Source organism: Chaetomium tenue (genome assembly GCF_020726465.1).
Source record: "Chaetomium tenue strain MPI-SDFR-AT-0079 chromosome Unknown F5144scaffold_2, whole genome shotgun sequence".
Taxonomy (NCBI): Eukaryota; Fungi; Ascomycota; class Sordariomycetes; order Sordariales; family Chaetomiaceae; genus Chaetomium; species Chaetomium tenue.
Window position 1 is genome coordinate 2,242,568 of NW_027117330.1, and position 17,996 is coordinate 2,260,563.

A 17,996-nucleotide genomic window follows, 5' to 3' on the forward strand; every position below is an offset into this window, starting at 1 on the left:
CTGCTTCCCGTCTCGCATGCCTGGGTGCCTCGTACAGACCAGACCAGACCAGGCCGTGCCTGGTTCCTTCCCTCGAACACAGCAAAACAGAGGAGATTAGAATCAAGTGAGGATCCGAGGCAAGACGCTGAAATCATTTGGGGCCATTCGTGGTCACCATTTTTTTGGGTGTAGGTCGGGTCGTTGGTTACCCAGTGTAAGGTACCCAGTGTTCACAATTATGCAGTCGCAGGGAGTTTGTGTCGCATCTTTGAGAGGACAAGAAAAACAGATCTATACCTTGGGTAAAGGAGAACACATGCAGCCATGGTATCCGTTATCCACATCCCACCTTGACGCCACGCAAATGCAAAAAAATCAACGGTAGAAAAATAAATACCGGGAAGGGAGACGGCCCGCCGCCAGCCAGAACAGCCGACTTACGGCAGCCGGACACCCCGTCGGGAAGTACCATACTAACCAGCCCGGATATTGTCCTCCTCCTCGCCAAATAGTAGGACGTGCTTAAGGATGTCCGAGAGCGAAATGATACCCTTGAGCCGGCTATCGTCATCGACCACGATAAGCCTGTGAACCCTCGACTTGCGGATAGTTTCGAAAATAGCATCCAAGCGGTCGTCCTCGTTGCATGTGTAGATGCCGGGGAAGTCGTCGGCGCGCTTGCAGAGGGCCTCACCGACTGATGCGGTCAGCTCGTCGTAGGCCCCGCCCTTGATGCAGGGAATGACATCGACCGCCTCAAATACGTTCAGAACCTTGTTGTCCTTGTCGAGGATCGGCACCGCCGAGATGTTGTGCTTAACCATCAAGTGGATGACGTCCAGGACGGAGCTGTTCATGTCGGCCGTTTCTAGGTTGGTGTAGGTGCCGAGCCCCAGCTCCCGCACCGACTTCTTGAGCAAGATCGTGTGCTTCTCGTTGTTGACGGCGATGAACTTGAGAATGCGGTACTGCGTAATGACGCTGACTACCATCTCCCGGCCCGTCTCTTCGTCGACGTCGACCAAGGGGATCCTCCTGGCCCTCGTCTTGAGCATGCGACGGCACGCCTCGTACAAGGGGCGCATCGGGTGGACCGACACCGTCTCAAGAGGTAGGACGCCAATCGCTCGCTCGATATCTACCGGGGATACTTTTTAGCCTCTCCATGTCCATTTCCACCGATGACGGCGACCTACCTCGAAGGCTACTGAGGCGAAACTTGTCGACCTGGTCGATCTCATCGGGAAACTGGCAGTAGTATTGGATCACATTGATGTAGTCCGTGCTCGTCAGCAAGCCCGCGAAACTCGACTTGTTCGAATCCCATAACGGCGCCGAGACGATGCCTGCGCATTATCCGGTCAGTATCTCGGCTTGGGGTCAACCGGGGCGGGGGGTGGAAGTGGCGTACCGTTTTGGATAAGAATGTTCAAGCTCTTTCGGATGAGGAGCTCATTGTCGAGCACGACGAGACGGAAAGATAATGGGAGCACATCGTAGCTCGTCCGGACTTTTAAGAACTCACGGATCCCTCGCTAAATGAGGTGCGTGTTAGCTGGGGGCGCCAACTCTACCACGAAGCCCAGAACCCCGCATCGCAGCCTCTGTTGCTGGGAAAGCCAACGATGCGGGGACACAGCGGGCCAGCGGCGGTTGTCTCAGGATGGGCATGCTCACCAAGCCTTGCATCTGCTCCTTGTCCAGGGCGCTTGGAGTCTTCTCCGACATGGTGCGACTGGGGAGCTTCGGGCGGAGGTACGACGAGGGCGCGACAAAGGGGAGCTCGTGACCGGGACGCAGGGGCAGCTGACTGCCATTTTCCCCGTCGGTAGTTGTGGTGGGAGCGAGGGCGGGCGGAGCGCTGCGGGAGCTGGGATGTGCCGCGTTGGGGGGAGCACGAGGGTCGTCCATCATTATCGTGATGGTGGAACACGCATCGGGGAAGTTCCCGTCCAGTTTGGGTCGGCTTACTGGGGCTACCTCGGGCTAAAACGTCGAGCGGACCAAAGACCGAAGACCGGAAGAGGCCCAACAAATGAACTTTGGCAGATGCTAGAATTTGGCGCGAGAGAAAAGTGTTTGCGATGGCAATCGGCTGCCTTACGTTTCTCTACTGTTTATATGCTTCGGGACCAATGCCTCTGCAATGCGGCTTTGGGATGCGCAGGAGCATGGGGAATGAAAGTGACGGGAGTTGCTGTGTTGCTGTGTCAAAAAGACCCTTGGATCTGAAGTTCTCCGCTTTTATCTGTGAGGAACCCGAATGGTAGGCTGAAGCCGCCCTGTGAGGGCTGCATTTGACGGGCAGGTGTGTGACCTGAAAGTCACTTGAGTGGCTGGCGCCAACCCCTCTAGTTCTTTCTTTTGTGAGTTTACTAGTGGTCAACTCATTACACACACACACACACACACAATTTATTCCGCCCGGCGGGCCTAACCCGAAAGGGCAACTATCATGCAATCTACTAATTAATACATATCCTAAAATGGATCCTGGTCTCATGAAGCCCGTACATCCTCCTTTTCTGGCTTATCTCCTTACAATTTTGCCCTCTCTGCTGCGGATGCTCGTGGGTTAGTAGTACGAATAGTAAGCTGGCTTGAAGGCTAGTCTCCAAGTGTCCAACGTCCTATCTTCGGCGGCTGAAGCGCGCTTACTCCGTGTGACACGAGATGAAGGGGGGTGTTAGTCGGGATTTAGGATGGTGAGGTTAGTTTGCTTCATTCTGTTGTTGTTCAGTCCTCAGACGACCTGTGGCAATGGCAAAACGTATCTCAACTCATTACTTCAACGCTAAAATATGTCACGTCCTTTAAAACGATGTTGACCGGAGAACATACAGACAAGCCCATTACCAACCTGGTATGCATCCCATACCTAATCGCAGTTCCACCTCATCTGCCTCCCAAGTCCGGGTAGTTGTGAGATTTGGAGAACTGGTGCGGGGAAGACAGGCGCCCCGCCACACCATCACATGGATCTCACTCAATAAGAGCTGTCGTCGAGCCCAGCTCCCATCACTTACACATGGTTACTGTAAATTCCGGCGAGTCCTCCTTGAAGGAATTTGATGTCTCCGGTAGCAACGACGATGATGTTCCTAGAATGTTAGCACATTAGAACAAGAAGGCCAAGGCTGTGGAAGCGTTTTGATCGAGGTCCATGTAGAAGGAAGATTTAAAACTATTGCGAATGGCGCATAGCTATGTGTGCCTATCTACCTAGGTACCTTAGGTAGGTAGGTAGGTTAAGGCGCCTTAGTGAGGAATGTCTGCCAACCGCTAAGTGACCGTAGGTTTAAAAAGACGAGACGCGAGATCAAGAGGCATCCTTTCGTTTCCCCATTAACCCAGAGGGCATAAAATACCTGCTATGTGTTTTTTCCCTTCTCTTGGAGAGCAATAGATTGCAATTTAACAGCATGTGCCTCTCGGTACCCAACCTACCTAGGCAGCTAAAAGCCAGCGGCTGCCTTGTACAAATAACTAAGAACAAGACGGCATGCCAGACTGGTCGCTAGTAAATCGCTATAAGTGCTAGGCCAATCTGGGGGATATGTCCTTGAGCCAATCCGGGTTGATAACTAGTCTGGGTTTTACAATCCTTTGTCGTTGGTGCACAGCTGCTCAGTTATTGATTGTTGGATGTTATCAGACGTGGTGGCTTGGCCCAATGTGTTTCTGACAAGGCCTTGGTACCTTGGCCCGTGCCCCTGTAGGCAAGCGAGGTCCCACTGACGCACGGCCGTGAATTTAGAGCCGGCTGCCGGGCGAACAAGGCAAGGCAGCTTCGATCATTGCTTGAATGGGGGCCGGGCTTGGTTGTTGCGTCTCCTTCGATGCAGCTGACCCGCCAAAACAACCACACACCCGACCGACCGCCAGTGTCTGCCAGCGCAGCACGACCATCGCGATCGGGCACAAAGAAGGCACACCTCATCTGCGAGTGATCCTTTGATATAGTTTTCAACGATTCAAAGCCTTCTTGAACCGTGTGCCTATTGCGACAACCCACGGACCGCTTGCCGCCGTCCTCCGAATCACGAAACACCACCAGGCGAACCCGCATTCATTCGAACCAGACGACTCGAGACTCGAAACTGCCCACGCAATCAACCCACCACCACGTTGGGACTGCCGGCGTACCCACATAAGCCGCAATGGGCATCTGCAGCTCCTCGTGCTGTGGAGGTACAACCGCGATCTTGCCGCCTTAAAATACACCGACACTAACAGGTTTAGGCAAATCCCGCGATGCCCTCTACGAGAATGTGCTCGCCGAAAACGAGCGAGAGGCCGTTGCCGACCTGTTACAATATCTCGAAAATGTTAGAACAACTGTGCTCGCCTACAAGTGACAGACACGAACTGACCTGACCTACTTGTAGCGCGCCGAGACTGATTTCTTTTCGGGCGAACCCCTCCGAGCTCTAAGCACCCTTGTCTATTCCGATAACATCGATCTTCAACGGAGCGCAAGTCTGACCTTCGCTGAGATTACGGAGAGAGGTGCGTGTGAATTGTTGGGCTGAGAAGTCGACTTGGTGACCCAGACCGACCTCTGCACAGATTATACTAACCCTGGTGGTTACGTCAGATGTCCGAGCTGTTGATCGGGATACCCTCGGGCCTATCCTCTTTCTCCTCGAGAACTCCGACATTGAAGTGCAACGGGCTGCTAGTGCTGCGTTGGGCAACCTTGCCGTTAACAGTAGGTCCCTCGTAAAGGATACACCTGCAGCTGCAGTCACGGCTTGTAGGAAGACTGCTAACCCAAACTCAGCCGACAACAAGGTCCTGATTGTCCAACTCGGCGGGCTCCAGCCGCTTATCAAGCAAATGATGTCGCCAAATGTCGAGGTCCAGTGCAATGCTGTTGGTTGTATCACCAACCTCGCTACGCACGAAGAGAACAAGGCCAAGATCGCAAGGTCTGGCGCTCTGGGCCCCCTCACTAGGCTGGCCAAATCCAAGGACATGAGAGTACAGAGGAATGCCACTGGCGCGCTTCTCAATATGACGCATTCTGGTAAGTTGTTCATCCCAAACTGTGACAGCCTACGACTAATACTTTGTAGACGAGAACCGGCAGCAGCTCGTGAATGCCGGTGCCATCCCTGTCCTCGTCCAGCTTTTGTCATCCTCGGATGTTGATGTGCAATACTATTGCACGACGGCCCTGAGTAACATCGCTGTCGATGCTAACAACCGACGGAAACTCGCCGAGACTGAACAACGGCTCGTCCAGTACCTCGTTAACCTGACAGAATCCTCATCGCCCAAGGTCCAGTGCCAGGCGGCCTTGGCGCTCCGGAATCTTGCGTCGGACGAGAAGTATCAGCTTGAGATTGTCCAGGCCCACGGGCTCGGGCCACTGCTCCGCCTTCTTCGGTCTTCGTATCTTCCGCTTATCCTATCTGCCGTCGCTTGCATCCGCAATATCTCGATTCACCCCCAGAACGAATCGCCAATTATTGAGGCCGGTTTCCTCAAGCCGCTGGTCGACCTGCTCGGATCGACAGATAACGAGGAAATCCAGTGTCATGCCATCTCGACACTTCGTAACCTAGCGGCGAGCTCGGACCGGAACAAGTCGCTTGTCCTCGAGGCGGGTGCCGTCCAGAAGTGCAAGCAGCTCGTTTTGGAAGTTCCCGTCACAGTCCAGTCCGAAATGACAGCCGCCATTGCCGTTCTTGCGCTGAGCGACGAGCTCAAGACCCATCTCTTAGAGCTTGGTGTCTTTGACGTTCTGATCCCACTAACCATGTCTCCGAGCGTTGAGGTACAGGGTAACAGTGCCGCTGCCCTGGGCAACCTTTCTTCCAAAGGTCAGTTCCACGAACTTGGTTGCTCAATAATTTATACTGACAGAAATACAGTGGGCGACTACAGCATCTTTGTCCAAAACTGGATGGAGCCGAGAGACGGCATCCACGGTTATCTCAACCGGTTCCTTGCGAGCGGAGATGCCACCTTCCAGCACATAGCGATCTGGACGTTACTCCAGCTGCTCGAGTCGGAGGACAAGAAGCTCATAGGTCTCATCGGGAAATCAGATGGCGTTGTTGACATGATTAAGCAAATTGCCAACCGCCAGATGATGGAGTCGGATAACGAGGCCGAGGACGATGATGAAGGCGAGGTGGTCAACCTGGCCCAGCGGTGCCTAGAGCTGTTGGGCCAGGGTGGGTCGAAGAGCCACATTGAAGGTTGATAATAGCCCCCTCGTTCAGGGGGCACGGGGTCTACTTGTCCCTACACCCGTATACCCAAAGGTTTCTCTTTTTTTCTGTTTGTCCATTGCGCATTGGAACGGCGTGGAGTTGGCGGCGTCAGTATTCTCTACATACAAGGGGCGGAAGCGGGGGACTATGGGAGATGTGTACACTGCAGATGAGCATTGGGGGGGATGTTTGGGGGTGGGGGACGTGGGGACAATTTGGGTTGTTGGGTCTTCCAGAGGGCTTCAGCCCCCTGCTTTGTTTTTCTTTTGTATTATGGCGCAGAAGAGTGATACGGATGACGCCGGACAACCCGAGCTACTATCATACCCCGCGGTTCCCGCGATGCCCCTTTACCCATTACCAACACGGCCGGCTTGAACTGCTATGCTTGCTAGGCTTGGCTAGTTGTAGCTGATGTAATTAGAACCCACAATTGATACATATACATGATGGAGCTTCCATTTTCCATTTCGAGGTGTTGCTGGCGTTGACCAAACATGGTTATAATATACATATGGAGTATAATACATCTGGAGGGCCTATCCGAAATCAATCCTCGGCTGGGCTGTCTACTCTCTCCATTGAATTGGTAATCCACTTGAACTCAGAGAACGGCCTCACTGTGGCGATGACCTTGCCCCGGATCAGGGCCAGCGGCACAGGACCAATTTCTCTCGAGTCTCGGGACGCTACCAAATTATCCCCAACAATCCAGCAATGACCCTTCGGTACCTAAGTCGACCTAAGTCAGCGCTCCGTCTTCCACATCACCCCGGAAGGATCACCACCCCTCGGGCAAACACAAACGAACGAAGAAGGACAAACGAACCTGAATCATCCTCCCACCCCCACCACCACCACCCCCCCCTTCATCCGCCGGCGTATCCATCAGCACATAATCCCCCGGCAGCCCCAGCACCCGCTTCACCCCGACCTCCTCGTTGATCGGGATGTTGTACGCCACCACGTCCCCCACCGCCACCCCGCGCCCGAACCGGTGCACCTTCGACATCAGCAGCCACTCCCCCAGCACCTCGAAGGTTGGAAGCATGGAGGGGCCGGAGGCGGGCGCCATCGAGATCACGTACTCCCAGATTAGGTGCGTGAAGGCGACGAATTTGAGGGTGGTGAGGAATACGCGGGTGGGGTGGCCGAGCCAGGGGGGGAGGGGGGGGGTGGCGGTTGGGGTTGGGGTTGTTGCTGTGGTTGGACTTTGGCGGGGTGGTGGTGGGGGAGGATGGGGGTGGTTGTTGTGAGGGTGGTGGTCGTCCTGATGGTGGTGCGGTTGGTTTGTTGGGGTAGAGTCGGGACCTGGTTGGCCTGAGGAGGCCTCGCAGGATGGGGGTTATGGAGGGCATGAGGTAAAGGCTTTCGGTGAGATTAGCGGGTCATGGTTGTGGTTTGTGAGTGAGGTTGATGAGAGGTGATGGAATAGTATGACATGCCGCACCCGCAGATATTGCCAAGCTTCAAGCTTGCGGGAGTTGGGATTTTTATTGGCTAGAATTTCCCGATCACAGGGGTTGCAACTTGTGGCGCAAGTTCCTCTGCGGACCGAAAACTAAAAGTTGCAGACATTTGTTTCCTTTCAATCCAAATCCAAAGCACGACTCTCCGCTCCCCGAGCTTGTCAGCCAGCCCACCATGAGGGCCTCACGATGTCTCTTCAATCCGGCCGCGGCCCTTTGCAAACTCTTCATTAGCAATGCCGCGGCATTGGAGAACCCGAGGCAACTGCAGCGCCTGCTGCTGCCCAGCCGAACCAGCCCCATCCAGCTCTTCTCACCATCCTCGCAACGACACTTTTCCGTCTACCATGCCCGCATGTTGAACAGTTACCAGCTTGGGAGGCGTGAGAAGATGGCAACCGAAAAGGCGGCTAGTCGTGGAACAATGCGCGACTACGACATCGTCTTCCCGTGGGTCCAGTTGCGACAACCGGACGGCAGTCTCTCCCCGCCGCAGCGAACACACCTCGTGCTCAAGGATCTCAACCTGGAACTAGACACTCTCATACTTCTCGCTACCCCCAGACCGGACGATATGACTCCCGGTCCGGAATACCCAATCTGCCGTATCGCAGACCGCAAGGCCGAGCTGGCGGCGGAGGCCGAGAGGCTGGCGATGAGGAAAAGCACACCCAAGATTACCACCAAGAAGTTGGAGATCAACTGGGCGATCGCACCCCACGACCTACGCTTGAGAATGGCGCGGCTCAAGGAGTTCCTTGGCAAGGGTTTCCAGGTCCAGGTCACTCTGAGACACCCGAAATTGAGGAGAAAGAAGAGGGCGGACCAGGATCAGTCAAAGGTGGTGCTGAAGCAGGTTGAGTTAGCGGCCTCAGAAGTTCCTGGGGCCAAGGAGACCAAGCCTAGGGAGGGTACCCTGGGGGAGATGTTGGTCCTGCTTCTACAGGTGCCGCCTAGCAAACTTGGGAACGCATCGGCAGAGACGGCGCCAGCAGCTACGGAGGAGGCTCCGGCAGAGGCAGAAGCAGGAGCAGAGGGAAAGGCAGAGTCAGAGACAACCCCAAGTCCGGATCAGAGGCCGGTAGCAGAAGATATAAGGATGGCCTGATGCGGGACTCCTGTACAACAAAACATGTATGATACATTGATCTTCCCACATATTGCAATCTGGTATTCAAAGCTTACAAAAAAGCCCATGCCTTGGAATGATACAAAACAACCTTCACTTTTTTGATCGGCGATTCAGCGCGAGTCATGCAACCCCCGTGGTTCAGTCCCAGAAGTGATTGCAACTCCACGAATACACACTGAGCTTGAAGAAAAGAGCGGGCAGCGACTCGAAGCGGCGTGTTTTGTCTGGCCCCTTGCCTGCGCTGCGCGCCAGCCGCAAGGAGTACCTGTAGCTAAAGGGTGCAGTCGCCAGGTGCAAGGCCGTCACGCCCACCACCGTGTTCAATCTTGGGGTCCGTTCCAGAAAGGCTCTGACTGCGTGAACTCGGCCACGCTCGCAGGCTATCCGGAGCGGCAAGACTAGGTTTGTACGCTTCCACTTCCGTTAGTGCTCCTAGACCAGTCGCCGGGGAAGAAACTTGCGGTCCCCTCCACATGCTCTCCCTCAGATAGGCCGGTGGCCGTTTAGGGGTCTTCATCGAGACAACCCGTTGACATGATCGCGGACGACAAAGCTCCTCACAACGTCTACAACTCGTCGATGCCCTCCGCAACGGTCTCTGTGCTCTAGGTGCAGGGCTCCGCTCTCAAAAGCGGCGAGTAGGGTGTGAAAAAAGGGTTGCACACCTTGGCTGGTCACTCTACTTGCGTGCCTTGGGCGTAGAATAAGGATCCGATCTGTTCGTGCTGCGCTAGGTTGACGAGGACCATTGAACGAGTTGCGCCGTTCGTCTCGGAAATGAAGCTCCGGACGAGGAGGTGTGTTGTCAGGGCTAGGGTTATGTATGGTTACCCCGGGCACTTCGTTTGGTTGTTGTCAACCCAGGCAGCGCCAAGCCAAATAATCCAAATCCGGCCGAATATTGTTAACCCCCTTGGCACGCAGATCCTTTACGGGCGAGTCTAGATTCTCTCAGCCGCAGCTGAGGCTTGCTTGAATAGGCGTGACCTATGCGGCGTGCCTGACGACTCGCATCGAGACTCGTCCGTAACTGGATTAGCAGCTCACTAGCTAGACGTTTGCAGAATAGTTCAAAGCCTAAGAATCCACACTTCGGGTTCCAGAGATGGCCAGAACCAAGGGATAGGGGCCACGCAAATCGATGGTTCTTATTCAAGGTAAGACCCGTGATGGGTGTGTCTGTTCATGTTCCTCTCCTGCTGTTACCGCCCTACTTCGTACTTTCTTCGACATTCCCGACGGAGCCCATCTACGTGACAGTCGTGCTTGAGTCTCCAAAGGAGTGTCGATAAGATGAGGTCAACTGCAGGGCTGGCGATCTCCTTCGCCGTCCTCATGGCGAGCCCGGTACTGGCAAAATGCAAGCCGGTATGCCACGCCGACAAATGCGCCCGGGCCGTGACGGGCACCAGGCAGGGTCCGGAATTTACATCCAAGGCGAAGAGCGACTGTTCGAGTTTCGTCGTGACGACTTCTTACGGTCATACCATGTATGACAGGCCTACAGACCTTTCAATTGTGGAGACAATCGCTAACAACAGACACAGTACCATCACGGCAGACACAACGGCTAGTGGTGATAAAACCATCCCAACATATGCATCGGCGTGTTCTAGCCCGGCAGGATATGCCAGTGCCTGCTCGTGCTATGGCATCACGAGCCATGTCGTGACAGAAACAGACAAGGTATAAACAAGTCCCACTTGGATTAGCTTGGGGCATACTTAACTGAACTTGATATCTCCAGACAACAACTGTTACAGTTACTTCGGTCCCTACCTCTGAGTCGTCAAGCAGCTCGTCATCATCCGAGTCGTCTACATCATCGCCGGAGCCTACATCGTCCACCTCTTCGGCCGAGTCCACGTCTTCTGTCGAGTCCACATCCTCCACCGAGCCCACATCTACATCGTCTGCCGCCCCCGAGCCAACCGGATGCACCGAGGGGTTGACAGCTTGTGGAACCACATGCCTCGATCTCAAGAACGACCCTGAGAACTGCGGCGGGTGTGGTGTGAAGGTATGTTCATGGTTTTCATCCTCATCCCCTCCTTCCACCCGACCACCCCTCCCATCGGCGTGACAACCCAAGAGATCAGACTCCGTAACTGACCACCAAACCCCCCAACAGTGCAGCTCCGGCGTGTGCAGCAACGGCGCCTGCTCGACCAACTCCTGCACGGGGCAGACGTGCGACACCTTCACCGCCTGCGGGCCCGGCGGCTCGTGCGTGTGCGCCTCGGTCGCCGGCGGCACCGGCTTCTGCGCCGACGGCCAGACGCCCTGCTCGGGCCTGGCCGACTGTGAAACCAGCGCCGACTGCCCCGTGGGGAGCGTCTGCGCCATCGGCACGTGCTGCTCCCGCAATGTGTGCATCGTCGCCGACACCTGCGGCACTTCGGCCAGCCCCGCGCGGCTGTTCAGGCCCAGGGGTGCCTCGTTTGCGTCAGTGGGCCATCCGGCTGGGTATGTTGGGATTGTCTGATAATAGGGGGTGTGATGTGGTTTGATGTGGTGTGAGCACCAGGTTATGGTGGAGTATAGCGCTGTTGTGGAGTTAGGATATAATAGCTGAATGTAGATACTTTACCTTAATTAGAGCGATGTACTTCACGGATATTTAGATTCGAGAAGTGCAAAACCAACTTCTAGCACGGGACTGCCCGAGGATATCGAGTCGAGGCCAATGCCAAGACGGGACTTGATCGATCGAGTCTGCGTTTGGGAGCCTGCAGCGGTCCGTGCACTTGATTGCTGGGTGGAACCGCCCTGCATGATTGCGGGGCGAGGGGCAAGCTTGTGTGCGGCATGCTTTCGCTTTGTGACTCAATCCCAAACTCCAGAAATTAAAAATCACTTCATTAAAAAGAAACACTGCACTGCACGATCTTGCTCAAAAGGAAGCGCGGTCTTTGGAAAGTCACACGGACCTTGTCCCAGCGAGTTTCAAATATCACCCAAGCATCACGATTAGAACAACCGCTTCTTTGTGCATCACTTCTGCCCCACACACCACTCATCAACGCAGCATCCACGATCCTCGAAAAGCGCCGAGCACCAGTTACCCAAATTATGCCCGCCGAGACCAATGGAGCCCCTATCAATGGGGCTCCTAACAGCAATACAGTCCCAGCAACACAGGATGGAGCGAAAAATGCGCCAGCTGCTGACAGTTTAGCTGCTACCCCGGCCAACACGGAAAAGCTCACTGCAGCACAGTTGAAAGCCAAGGCTAAGGCAGAAAAAGCAGCAAGGAGAGCACAAGTAAAAGAGGCCAGAGTCGCGGTACCAGCACCGTCCCCGATCCAAGAAAAAGGCGCCACGGCGGATGCGAAAGGAGGCAAAAGCAAAGGGCGGCAGGATGGGCAGCAATCCCAGGGCAAAGGAGGACAGTTGCAGGTGCCGCCAGCCACTGGGCGGCGGCCATCCTCTCCAGTGCTTGAGAAAGATGTCAGGAGTGCTGTCCCCGATTGCTTTAGTCATATTCCGATGTCGAAGCGGATACCGACATCTCAGGCTCACAAAGACGTACACCCCGCTGTGCTGGCAGTTGGCCAGCAGATGGCAACATTTGCCCTCAACGACAGTATCTCCCGTCTAAAGGCGACTCTTTTGGCATTTGCGAAGGTTTGTATTTTGTTTCTGTACTGGCTTTCCATGGGACAGCCCGCTAATACAGCCTAGGTCATCGAGTCGTACGAGACACCCAAAGGGAACTCGCTGTCTCGGCACTTTGTGCCACACGTCCTCAACCCCCAGATCGAGTACCTCACCGAGTGCAGGCCGATGTGCTTTGCTATGGGCAATGCTATCCGACTGCTTAAGGGGAAGGTTAACAAATTCGATATTGATACGGCCGAGGACGAAGCAAAAGAGGGTCTTCTAGAATGGATCAACTTTCTGATCAAGGAGCGGATTACCCTGGCCGAGTACGCCATCGCTAGGAATGCCGCCGAGTCAATCAACGAAGGCGACACCATTCTTACATACGGCCGCCACCGGCTAGTTGAGAAGACCTTTCTCGAAGCGAAGCGCGACGGCAAGTCGTTCGATGTTACAGTCATTGACGATCCGTTCGAGCGCACCGGCCAGGAGCTGGCAAAGACCCTACGGCAAGCCGGAATCCCGGTGCTTTACTCCCCCAATCTTGGCGGTCTCCGGCCCAAGGTGGCAGCGGCCTCCAACGCCTTTCTCGGAGGCGAGGCTATCTTTGCCAACGGTTCGCTCCATGCATCATCAGGAACGGCTGACGTAGCCATGGCCGCTATGAATGCCGGCGTCAAGGTGATTGTTCTTTGCGAAACCATCAACTTTGACCGAGACCGTGTGTCAGTCGATTCGCTCACTTACAACGAGATCGACCCTGAGAGGAACACGGGGGATTGCTTCCGGTTGCTGTTTGACAACACCCATGACAAGTACATCACGGGTGTCATCACCGAGTTCGAGAGTGGCGGTGGCAACTCGCCGGCCCAAGCCATTCTGGCTCTGTTGAGGAAGCAAGAGGACCCTCTTATTGACTAAGAGTCAAGGGGTCCGGTTGAACGAGAGAAAGTCCGCGTGTAGTCTAGGTTACCGAGGCAGAGTAGCTAGATGGTTAAGGCCAGGTCGAGATTTTGATTCTCAAGGATCTATCGAGACGCGCTGATTTTTCCAGCCCTGGGATTCCGTCCCAGTAAGGTGGGGCAGAGAATCAAGGGAATCAAAAATAATTTTGTACACCGAATCTACCGCGTCATTTGTAGAGCTTGCCCAATGTTCTAGATCCTGCCGTGCGGGAACTGGTGACCGTAGTCTTCCCACGCCCTCATCTCCATCAGCCACCCAGTAGGAGTCATATCCTCCCCTGGTATCCCATTCCACGGCCCTACAGCAGCAGCAGCAGTAGCAATCCCACACAACCTCAACGGATCCATCCCTCCACCCATCAATAAGTCCCATCCCATCCCACCCAACCCATCCCTCCTCACGCAACAACCTCCGTCGGCGCGGCCGCCGCAGCGCTGGCCGCCCGCTCCGCCCGCCGCGCCCGCTTCTCCAGGATGGCCTCCTTGCGCTCCTGCAGCATCTTGGTCTGCCGCTCGTCCACGCCCTGCAGCCAGTACCCGAAGCTGGCGCCTACGCCCCCAAACACCGGGTACGCCCACAGCGCCTTGCGGTTGAAGAAGGGCCGCATCTCGATGCCGAGCTGCCAGAAGCGGACGACGAAGCCTGTGTGACGAGGGGGGTTAGGGTTATTTTTCTGGGATGTTCTGTTCCGTTGGGTTTGTGTTGAAGCTGTGTGCTGTGTGCTGTGTGTGGGAGGGGGTTTGGTGTGCTGTGTGGTGTGTAGCGGGGAGGGGACGTGGGGGAGGTTGATTTACCGAAGCCGGTCCAGAAGATGACTCTGCTAACCATCTTGTCTCGTGGTGGGTGATCGCTTGCGGTTTAGGATCTCGAGGGTGGTGGGGGGTTTTGTCGGTGCCGCTGAGAGAGTGGAATTGGCGCCCGGGCGAGCTGTCGACACTGCACGGAGCTTCGTGATCTGACGTTGCGATGGTTTGCGGGCAATTGGCGGCAATTGGTCAGGAAGCTGCGTCGAACTGGCAAGCCACCTTTTTTGGGGATCTGTGCGCTGCTGAGGCTTTGCTTTGGTGGTGGAGGTGTGGCTTAACTAACTACTGTGTACATTTTTGATGTGCAGGTTGCATCGCTGCCCCTGCTTAGCCAAGCCTTTAGCGTGCCCCACCCAAATCTTTCGAGGCGGGTCTTCTCTTCAAACGCGGCAAGCACCATCAACCAGTCCGTTTGCACACCCCAGACAACTGCGAAGTCGTCAAACCTTCCCTTCGAATCCGACATTCTTTTCTTTTCTGCATATCCAACGCTTTTGCAGCAAGGCATTAAAATGATTTGAATAAGCTTATTACCCCCTCCACATTGCTGCTCGTGCTTCCGATGTCCTCGAACCGCGTCGCAACCAATAACTCTTCCCATGGTACATAAATCAACCACGAGCTACGAAGTTCAACCAGATTTGCCATCATGTCTGCTGTCGTCGATTCCGCGGGCCAAGTCCCCCCGAGTGAACCAGATGCAGTTACGCGTCCTATTCCCAAAAAGTTCAAGGCATCCGACCTGCCACTCCCTTCGGCAACGCGAACGGCTATCGAAGGTCTAGCGCACTCTTTCAAGAAAAAAGGCGGCTACGATTCGATTCGGAAACAAGTGTGGGAGAAGTTCGAGGCTAGTGTGGGTCTCCGCTGGAATCACGGTCGTTCCGTCGGTCACTGACGTTCAAGCAGGACTATGAAGCCCAGGTCACCAAAGCCATCCTCGAAGTCGCCGAGCAAGAAGTCGACCGCAATCCCACCCAGCTGCTGACCCTCGAACGTGGGAAAGCAGCAGCACTTATCGATGGAGCACTCGATCGCGGCGGCGTTTACCAGAAGGCGGAAGAGGTCATTGGCGCGCTCATAGACAGCCGCGCCATTGAGGCTATCATCCGCAAGTTGCGCTGCGATGAAATTGGCGAAGAGGCGGCTGAGGAGGAACGGATCCGTGGTTTGAAAACGGACGAAGAATACGCCGCCGAGACGGCCGCTCGCCGGGCTGAGAGAGAGCGCGTTCGGGCGGAGCTGAGGGCGGTAGAGGAAAAGAAGCGACAACTCGAGCGCGAGATCAAGGCTAGAGAGGAGACGAAGAGACGGGAGGTCGAGAGGGCTGCCCGAGAAGAACGGAGGAAGAAGGAACGCGAGGAGGACGAACGGAGGGATAAGGAGCGTCGCGAACGGCGCGAGAAGGAGAGGGAACTAGAGAGGGAACGGGAGAAGGAGCGGGAGAAGGAGCGGGAAAGCCGGAGGGACAGGGACCGGAGCCGCGACCGGGATAGGGAGCGCGATAGAGACCGTGATCGATTCCGCGAACGTGGGTACGATAGCTACCGAGGCACGCCGAGAGATCGATCAAGGGACAGAGATAGAGGCAGGGACAGGGATAAGGACAGAGATCGGGATCGGGGCCGGCGAGACAGTCACGACAACAGACCGAAACCCGGGACCGAAGACCGAGGAGACGAAACCGAGAAAACTCTCACCAAGGAGGATCACGATCGTCTAGAGCAGGAAGCGCTAGCCGATCTCCTTCGGGAAAGCAAGCGTGTTGCGACGAAACAACCCGAATTGGAAATCGACGAGACTCTGGTGCCTCCCCCGAAGAAGGCCAAACCCGCATCCGCAATTGACCCAATCCAGCGGTCGACTCCAAAGGCTCCTGAGCCGAAGCCAGTAGAGATCAAGAAGGCTGCAGTGGAATCCAGAAAACCGGTGGAGGCTAAGGAGACCAGCAAACCAGTGGAGGCCAACGATCCAAAGCATGCGAATGATACGAACCCACTAACTGCTCCCAAGGAGCCCGAAGCGAAAGCCGAAAAGCGGAGGTCTAGGAGTCCTTCGCGCGCTTCTCGGGCTCACCACGGGAAGGAGAGAAGCCGATCTAGGAATGACGACCGCAGGCGGAGGGATGCTCGGTCACGAACTCCACGACTCCGTGAGCGAAGCCGCTCGCGCAGAAGGAGCCGGTCGAGGCTAAGGGACAGGAGAGACGAACGGAAGGATGATCGTCGAGACGACCGCAGGGATGACCATCGTCGCAGCCGTCGCGATGATTCCCGTGCCACGCGCCGGGATGATCGCAAAGATGACCGTAGGGATGAGCGGAAGAGTGAGCGGAAAGACCGCAGTGGATCTCGTCCAAGGGCAGAAAAGCGAGAGCGAAGCCGTTCCCGTCCGAGGACGGCGAGGACCGACGATAAGAGGGACAGAAGCCGCTCCCGCCGTCGTGACCCCCACGATCGTAGTCGCTCTCCGCGCCAGAGAACTGAGCGGCGCGACCGGTCTCGCTCCCGCTTGCGTTTTGGCCGCCGAGACAGAAGCCGCTCTCGATCCAGGAACCGCGACCGCCGTGACAGACGGGAACGCAGTCGCTCGCGCGCTCGCACCGATCAGCGAGATCGCAGCCGTGACCGTGATCAAACCCGGGAGAAGGATCGTGACAAGGACAAGGTCAAGGAAGAAGACAAGGAACGCCGGCCCAGGAGCCGCTCACGGTCGCCGCCGTGCGCAGCGCGTCCTCCCTCTCGTCTCAACCACACCGAGAAAGAGGCGTGGAAACAGGCCGAGGTCAAGAAGCGTGAGCAAGAGGCCAAGGCCTATCTCGCTGCCCAGAAGGAGGCCAGGGAGAAGGGTATGCCGGTGCCTGGTATCGACGATCGTCGCGCCGGGGACAGGTCACCAGACCTGAAACGCCGGCGTGAACCTGAGGAACACGATCGCTACCTTCCCGGTGATCGTGACCGAGATCGGGATAGGGACCGGGAGCGAGACCGCATGGACTACCGCGGCGGTGACCGTTACGATGGTGACCGTGACAGGCCAAGAGATAGAGATAGGGACCGGGACAGGGACCGCGACAGGCGTGACCGTTCCCGCGATCGCGATCGAGCCAGAGATGACCGCCGAGACACTAGACGCCGGAGTCGATCAAGAAGCCGTGATCGTGAGAGAGACCGGTCCAGAGACAGGGACCGAAACAGGGACCGCGACCGCGACCGCGACCAAGACCGAGATCGGGATAGGGACAGCCACTACCGCCGCAGTCGCCGCGAACGAAGCGTGTCCTCCCGACGGGACAGGGACCGAGACCGTGACCGAGATCGCGACCGTGACCACGGGCGAAGACGGAGCAGGAGTCGTGGCTAGAAGCTACGATTTGTTCAAGCGTCCACGCCTACCAGGCTTGCCCAATCCACCCGGCGTTACACGGCCGCTCCCCTGGTGTATGAGGACGGAGCGCCTCTTCCAGGCGTGGACGCAACAGTCGTCAAGGTCGAGGCTGCAGCAAATACGATAAAGGAAGAAAAAAGTGACTGAGGTCGCGGCCAGAGGTCCTGGTTTAGTCAACGAGACGATTCATGTTGCAACACCAGTGTAATGTAGTATTATTGTCACCGGGCGGAAGGGAGCTTGGCGTAAAACAAGGGAGGTTGGCTTTCTCGACGGGTTTTCAGGCGTTACCTGGACATGAACGGAACTGGATTGAGCGCCTTAGCTTTGATACCTGTATCAGTTTTGCGAAGTTGTGTTGTATGTACTGATTGCACCCTTGGTGGCATGCCCTGGCCACCAAAGTGATGATGATAAATACAGACAT

General features: G+C 55.9%; 8 protein-coding genes across 8 annotated transcripts; 5 read left to right on the forward strand and 3 right to left on the reverse strand.

Moving 5' to 3' along the window:
• Nucleotides 1-296: 296 nt before the first annotated feature.
• On the reverse strand, nucleotides 297-1,994 carry F5144DRAFT_114054 (uncharacterized protein). The gene is made up of 4 exons (XM_066782156.1): nucleotides 1,660-1,994; nucleotides 1,394-1,517; nucleotides 1,179-1,328; nucleotides 297-1,120 (listed from the first exon to the last, which is right to left on the reverse strand). Exons 1-4 carry the CDS (start codon nucleotides 1,894-1,896, stop codon nucleotides 456-458), a joined length of 1,176 nt encoding a protein of 391 aa, XP_066646409.1. The 5' UTR covers nucleotides 1,897-1,994; the 3' UTR covers nucleotides 297-455.
• Nucleotides 1,995-3,767: 1,773 nt separating this feature from the next.
• Nucleotides 3,768-6,659, forward strand: F5144DRAFT_505573 (armadillo-type protein). The gene is made up of 7 exons (XM_066786449.1): nucleotides 3,768-4,173; nucleotides 4,225-4,310; nucleotides 4,371-4,491; nucleotides 4,580-4,693; nucleotides 4,766-5,011; nucleotides 5,061-5,810; nucleotides 5,862-6,659. The coding sequence occupies exons 1-7, from the start codon at nucleotides 4,143-4,145 to the stop codon at nucleotides 6,194-6,196; spliced, it is 1,683 nt and encodes a 560-aa protein (XP_066646410.1). The 5' UTR covers nucleotides 3,768-4,142; the 3' UTR covers nucleotides 6,197-6,659.
• F5144DRAFT_561876 (peptidase S24/S26A/S26B/S26C) lies at nucleotides 6,660-7,742 on the reverse strand. The gene is made up of 3 exons (XM_066788277.1): nucleotides 7,518-7,742; nucleotides 7,036-7,417; nucleotides 6,660-6,938 (listed from the first exon to the last, which is right to left on the reverse strand). The coding sequence occupies exons 1-3, from the start codon at nucleotides 7,562-7,564 to the stop codon at nucleotides 6,756-6,758; spliced, it is 612 nt and encodes a 203-aa protein (XP_066646411.1). The 5' UTR covers nucleotides 7,565-7,742; the 3' UTR covers nucleotides 6,660-6,755.
• Nucleotides 7,743-7,754: 12 nt separating this feature from the next.
• Nucleotides 7,755-9,056, forward strand: F5144DRAFT_114239 (uncharacterized protein). The gene has a single exon (XM_066782158.1). It carries the CDS (start codon nucleotides 7,851-7,853, stop codon nucleotides 8,781-8,783), a length of 933 nt encoding a protein of 310 aa, XP_066646412.1. The 5' UTR covers nucleotides 7,755-7,850; the 3' UTR covers nucleotides 8,784-9,056.
• Nucleotides 9,057-9,765: 709 nt separating this feature from the next.
• On the forward strand, nucleotides 9,766-11,484 carry F5144DRAFT_561881 (uncharacterized protein). Its single transcript, XM_066788278.1, has 4 exons — nucleotides 9,766-10,297; nucleotides 10,355-10,493; nucleotides 10,555-10,827; nucleotides 10,939-11,484. Exons 1-4 carry the CDS (start codon nucleotides 10,101-10,103, stop codon nucleotides 11,290-11,292), a joined length of 963 nt encoding a protein of 320 aa, XP_066646413.1. The 5' UTR covers nucleotides 9,766-10,100; the 3' UTR covers nucleotides 11,293-11,484.
• Nucleotides 11,485-11,632: 148 nt separating this feature from the next.
• F5144DRAFT_561882 (uncharacterized protein) lies at nucleotides 11,633-13,748 on the forward strand. Its single transcript, XM_066788279.1, has 2 exons — nucleotides 11,633-12,434; nucleotides 12,492-13,748. The coding sequence occupies exons 1-2, from the start codon at nucleotides 11,880-11,882 to the stop codon at nucleotides 13,329-13,331; spliced, it is 1,395 nt and encodes a 464-aa protein (XP_066646414.1). The 5' UTR covers nucleotides 11,633-11,879; the 3' UTR covers nucleotides 13,332-13,748.
• F5144DRAFT_561883 (uncharacterized protein) lies at nucleotides 13,665-14,443 on the reverse strand. The gene is made up of 2 exons (XM_066788280.1): nucleotides 14,171-14,443; nucleotides 13,665-14,018 (listed from the first exon to the last, which is right to left on the reverse strand). The coding sequence occupies exons 1-2, from the start codon at nucleotides 14,202-14,204 to the stop codon at nucleotides 13,774-13,776; spliced, it is 279 nt and encodes a 92-aa protein (XP_066646415.1). The 5' UTR covers nucleotides 14,205-14,443; the 3' UTR covers nucleotides 13,665-13,773.
• A 141-nt stretch (nucleotides 14,444-14,584) lies between these two features.
• F5144DRAFT_609772 (complex proteins associated with Set1p component shg1-domain-containing protein) lies at nucleotides 14,585-17,893 on the forward strand. Its single transcript, XM_066791640.1, has 2 exons — nucleotides 14,585-15,038; nucleotides 15,092-17,893. Exons 1-2 carry the CDS (start codon nucleotides 14,832-14,834, stop codon nucleotides 17,543-17,545), a joined length of 2,661 nt encoding a protein of 886 aa, XP_066646416.1. The 5' UTR covers nucleotides 14,585-14,831; the 3' UTR covers nucleotides 17,546-17,893.
• Nucleotides 17,894-17,996: the final 103 nt, after the last annotated feature.

Bases quoted from the DNA above. Each gene is read 5' to 3' on its own strand.
- F5144DRAFT_114054 (XM_066782156.1), bottom strand. From the start codon at position 1,896: ATGATGGACGACCCTCGTGCTCCCCCCAACGCGGCACATCCCAGCTCC. The intron at 1,329-1,393 runs GTACGCCACTTC...GATAATGCGCAG, and splicing joins GAACATTCTTATCCAAAACG to GCATCGTCTCGGCGCCGTTA. The intron at 1,121-1,178 runs GTAGGTCGCCGT...TATCCCCGGTAG, and splicing joins TCGCCTCAGTAGCCTTCGAG to ATATCGAGCGAGCGATTGGC.
- F5144DRAFT_505573 (XM_066786449.1), top strand. From the start codon at position 4,143: ATGGGCATCTGCAGCTCCTCGTGCTGTGGAG. The intron at 4,492-4,579 runs GTGCGTGTGAAT...TGGTTACGTCAG, and splicing joins CGCTGAGATTACGGAGAGAG to ATGTCCGAGCTGTTGATCGG. The intron at 4,694-4,765 runs GTAGGTCCCTCG...ACCCAAACTCAG, and splicing joins GGGCAACCTTGCCGTTAACA to CCGACAACAAGGTCCTGATT.
- F5144DRAFT_561876 (XM_066788277.1), bottom strand. From the start codon at position 7,564: ATGCCCTCCATAACCCCCATCCTGCGAGGCCTCCTCAGGCCAACCAG. The intron at 7,418-7,517 runs GTCCCGACTCTA...ACCCCGCCAAAG, and splicing joins GGCCTCCTCAGGCCAACCAG to TCCAACCACAGCAACAACCC. The intron at 6,939-7,035 runs GTTCGTTTGTCC...AGGTCGACTTAG, and splicing joins GGGGTGGGAGGATGATTCAG to GTACCGAAGGGTCATTGCTG.
- F5144DRAFT_114239 (XM_066782158.1), top strand. From the start codon at position 7,851: ATGAGGGCCTCACGATGTCTCTTCAATCCGGCCGCGGCCCTTTGCAAA.
- F5144DRAFT_561881 (XM_066788278.1), top strand. From the start codon at position 10,101: ATGAGGTCAACTGCAGGGCTGGCGATCTCCTTCGCCGTCCTCATGGCG. The intron at 10,298-10,354 runs GTATGACAGGCC...CAACAGACACAG, and splicing joins ACTTCTTACGGTCATACCAT to TACCATCACGGCAGACACAA. The intron at 10,828-10,938 runs GTATGTTCATGG...ACCCCCCAACAG, and splicing joins GCGGCGGGTGTGGTGTGAAG to TGCAGCTCCGGCGTGTGCAG.
- F5144DRAFT_561882 (XM_066788279.1), top strand. From the start codon at position 11,880: ATGCCCGCCGAGACCAATGGAGCCCCTATCAATGGGGCTCCTAACAGC. The intron at 12,435-12,491 runs GTTTGTATTTTG...AATACAGCCTAG, and splicing joins CTCTTTTGGCATTTGCGAAG to GTCATCGAGTCGTACGAGAC.
- F5144DRAFT_561883 (XM_066788280.1), bottom strand. From the start codon at position 14,204: ATGGTTAGCAGAGTCATCTTCTGGACCGGCTTCG. The intron at 14,019-14,170 runs GTAAATCAACCT...CTCGTCACACAG, and splicing joins CATCTTCTGGACCGGCTTCG to GCTTCGTCGTCCGCTTCTGG.
- F5144DRAFT_609772 (XM_066791640.1), top strand. From the start codon at position 14,832: ATGTCTGCTGTCGTCGATTCCGCGGGCCAAGTCCCCCCGAGTGAACCA. The intron at 15,039-15,091 runs GTGGGTCTCCGC...ACGTTCAAGCAG, and splicing joins GGGAGAAGTTCGAGGCTAGT to GACTATGAAGCCCAGGTCAC.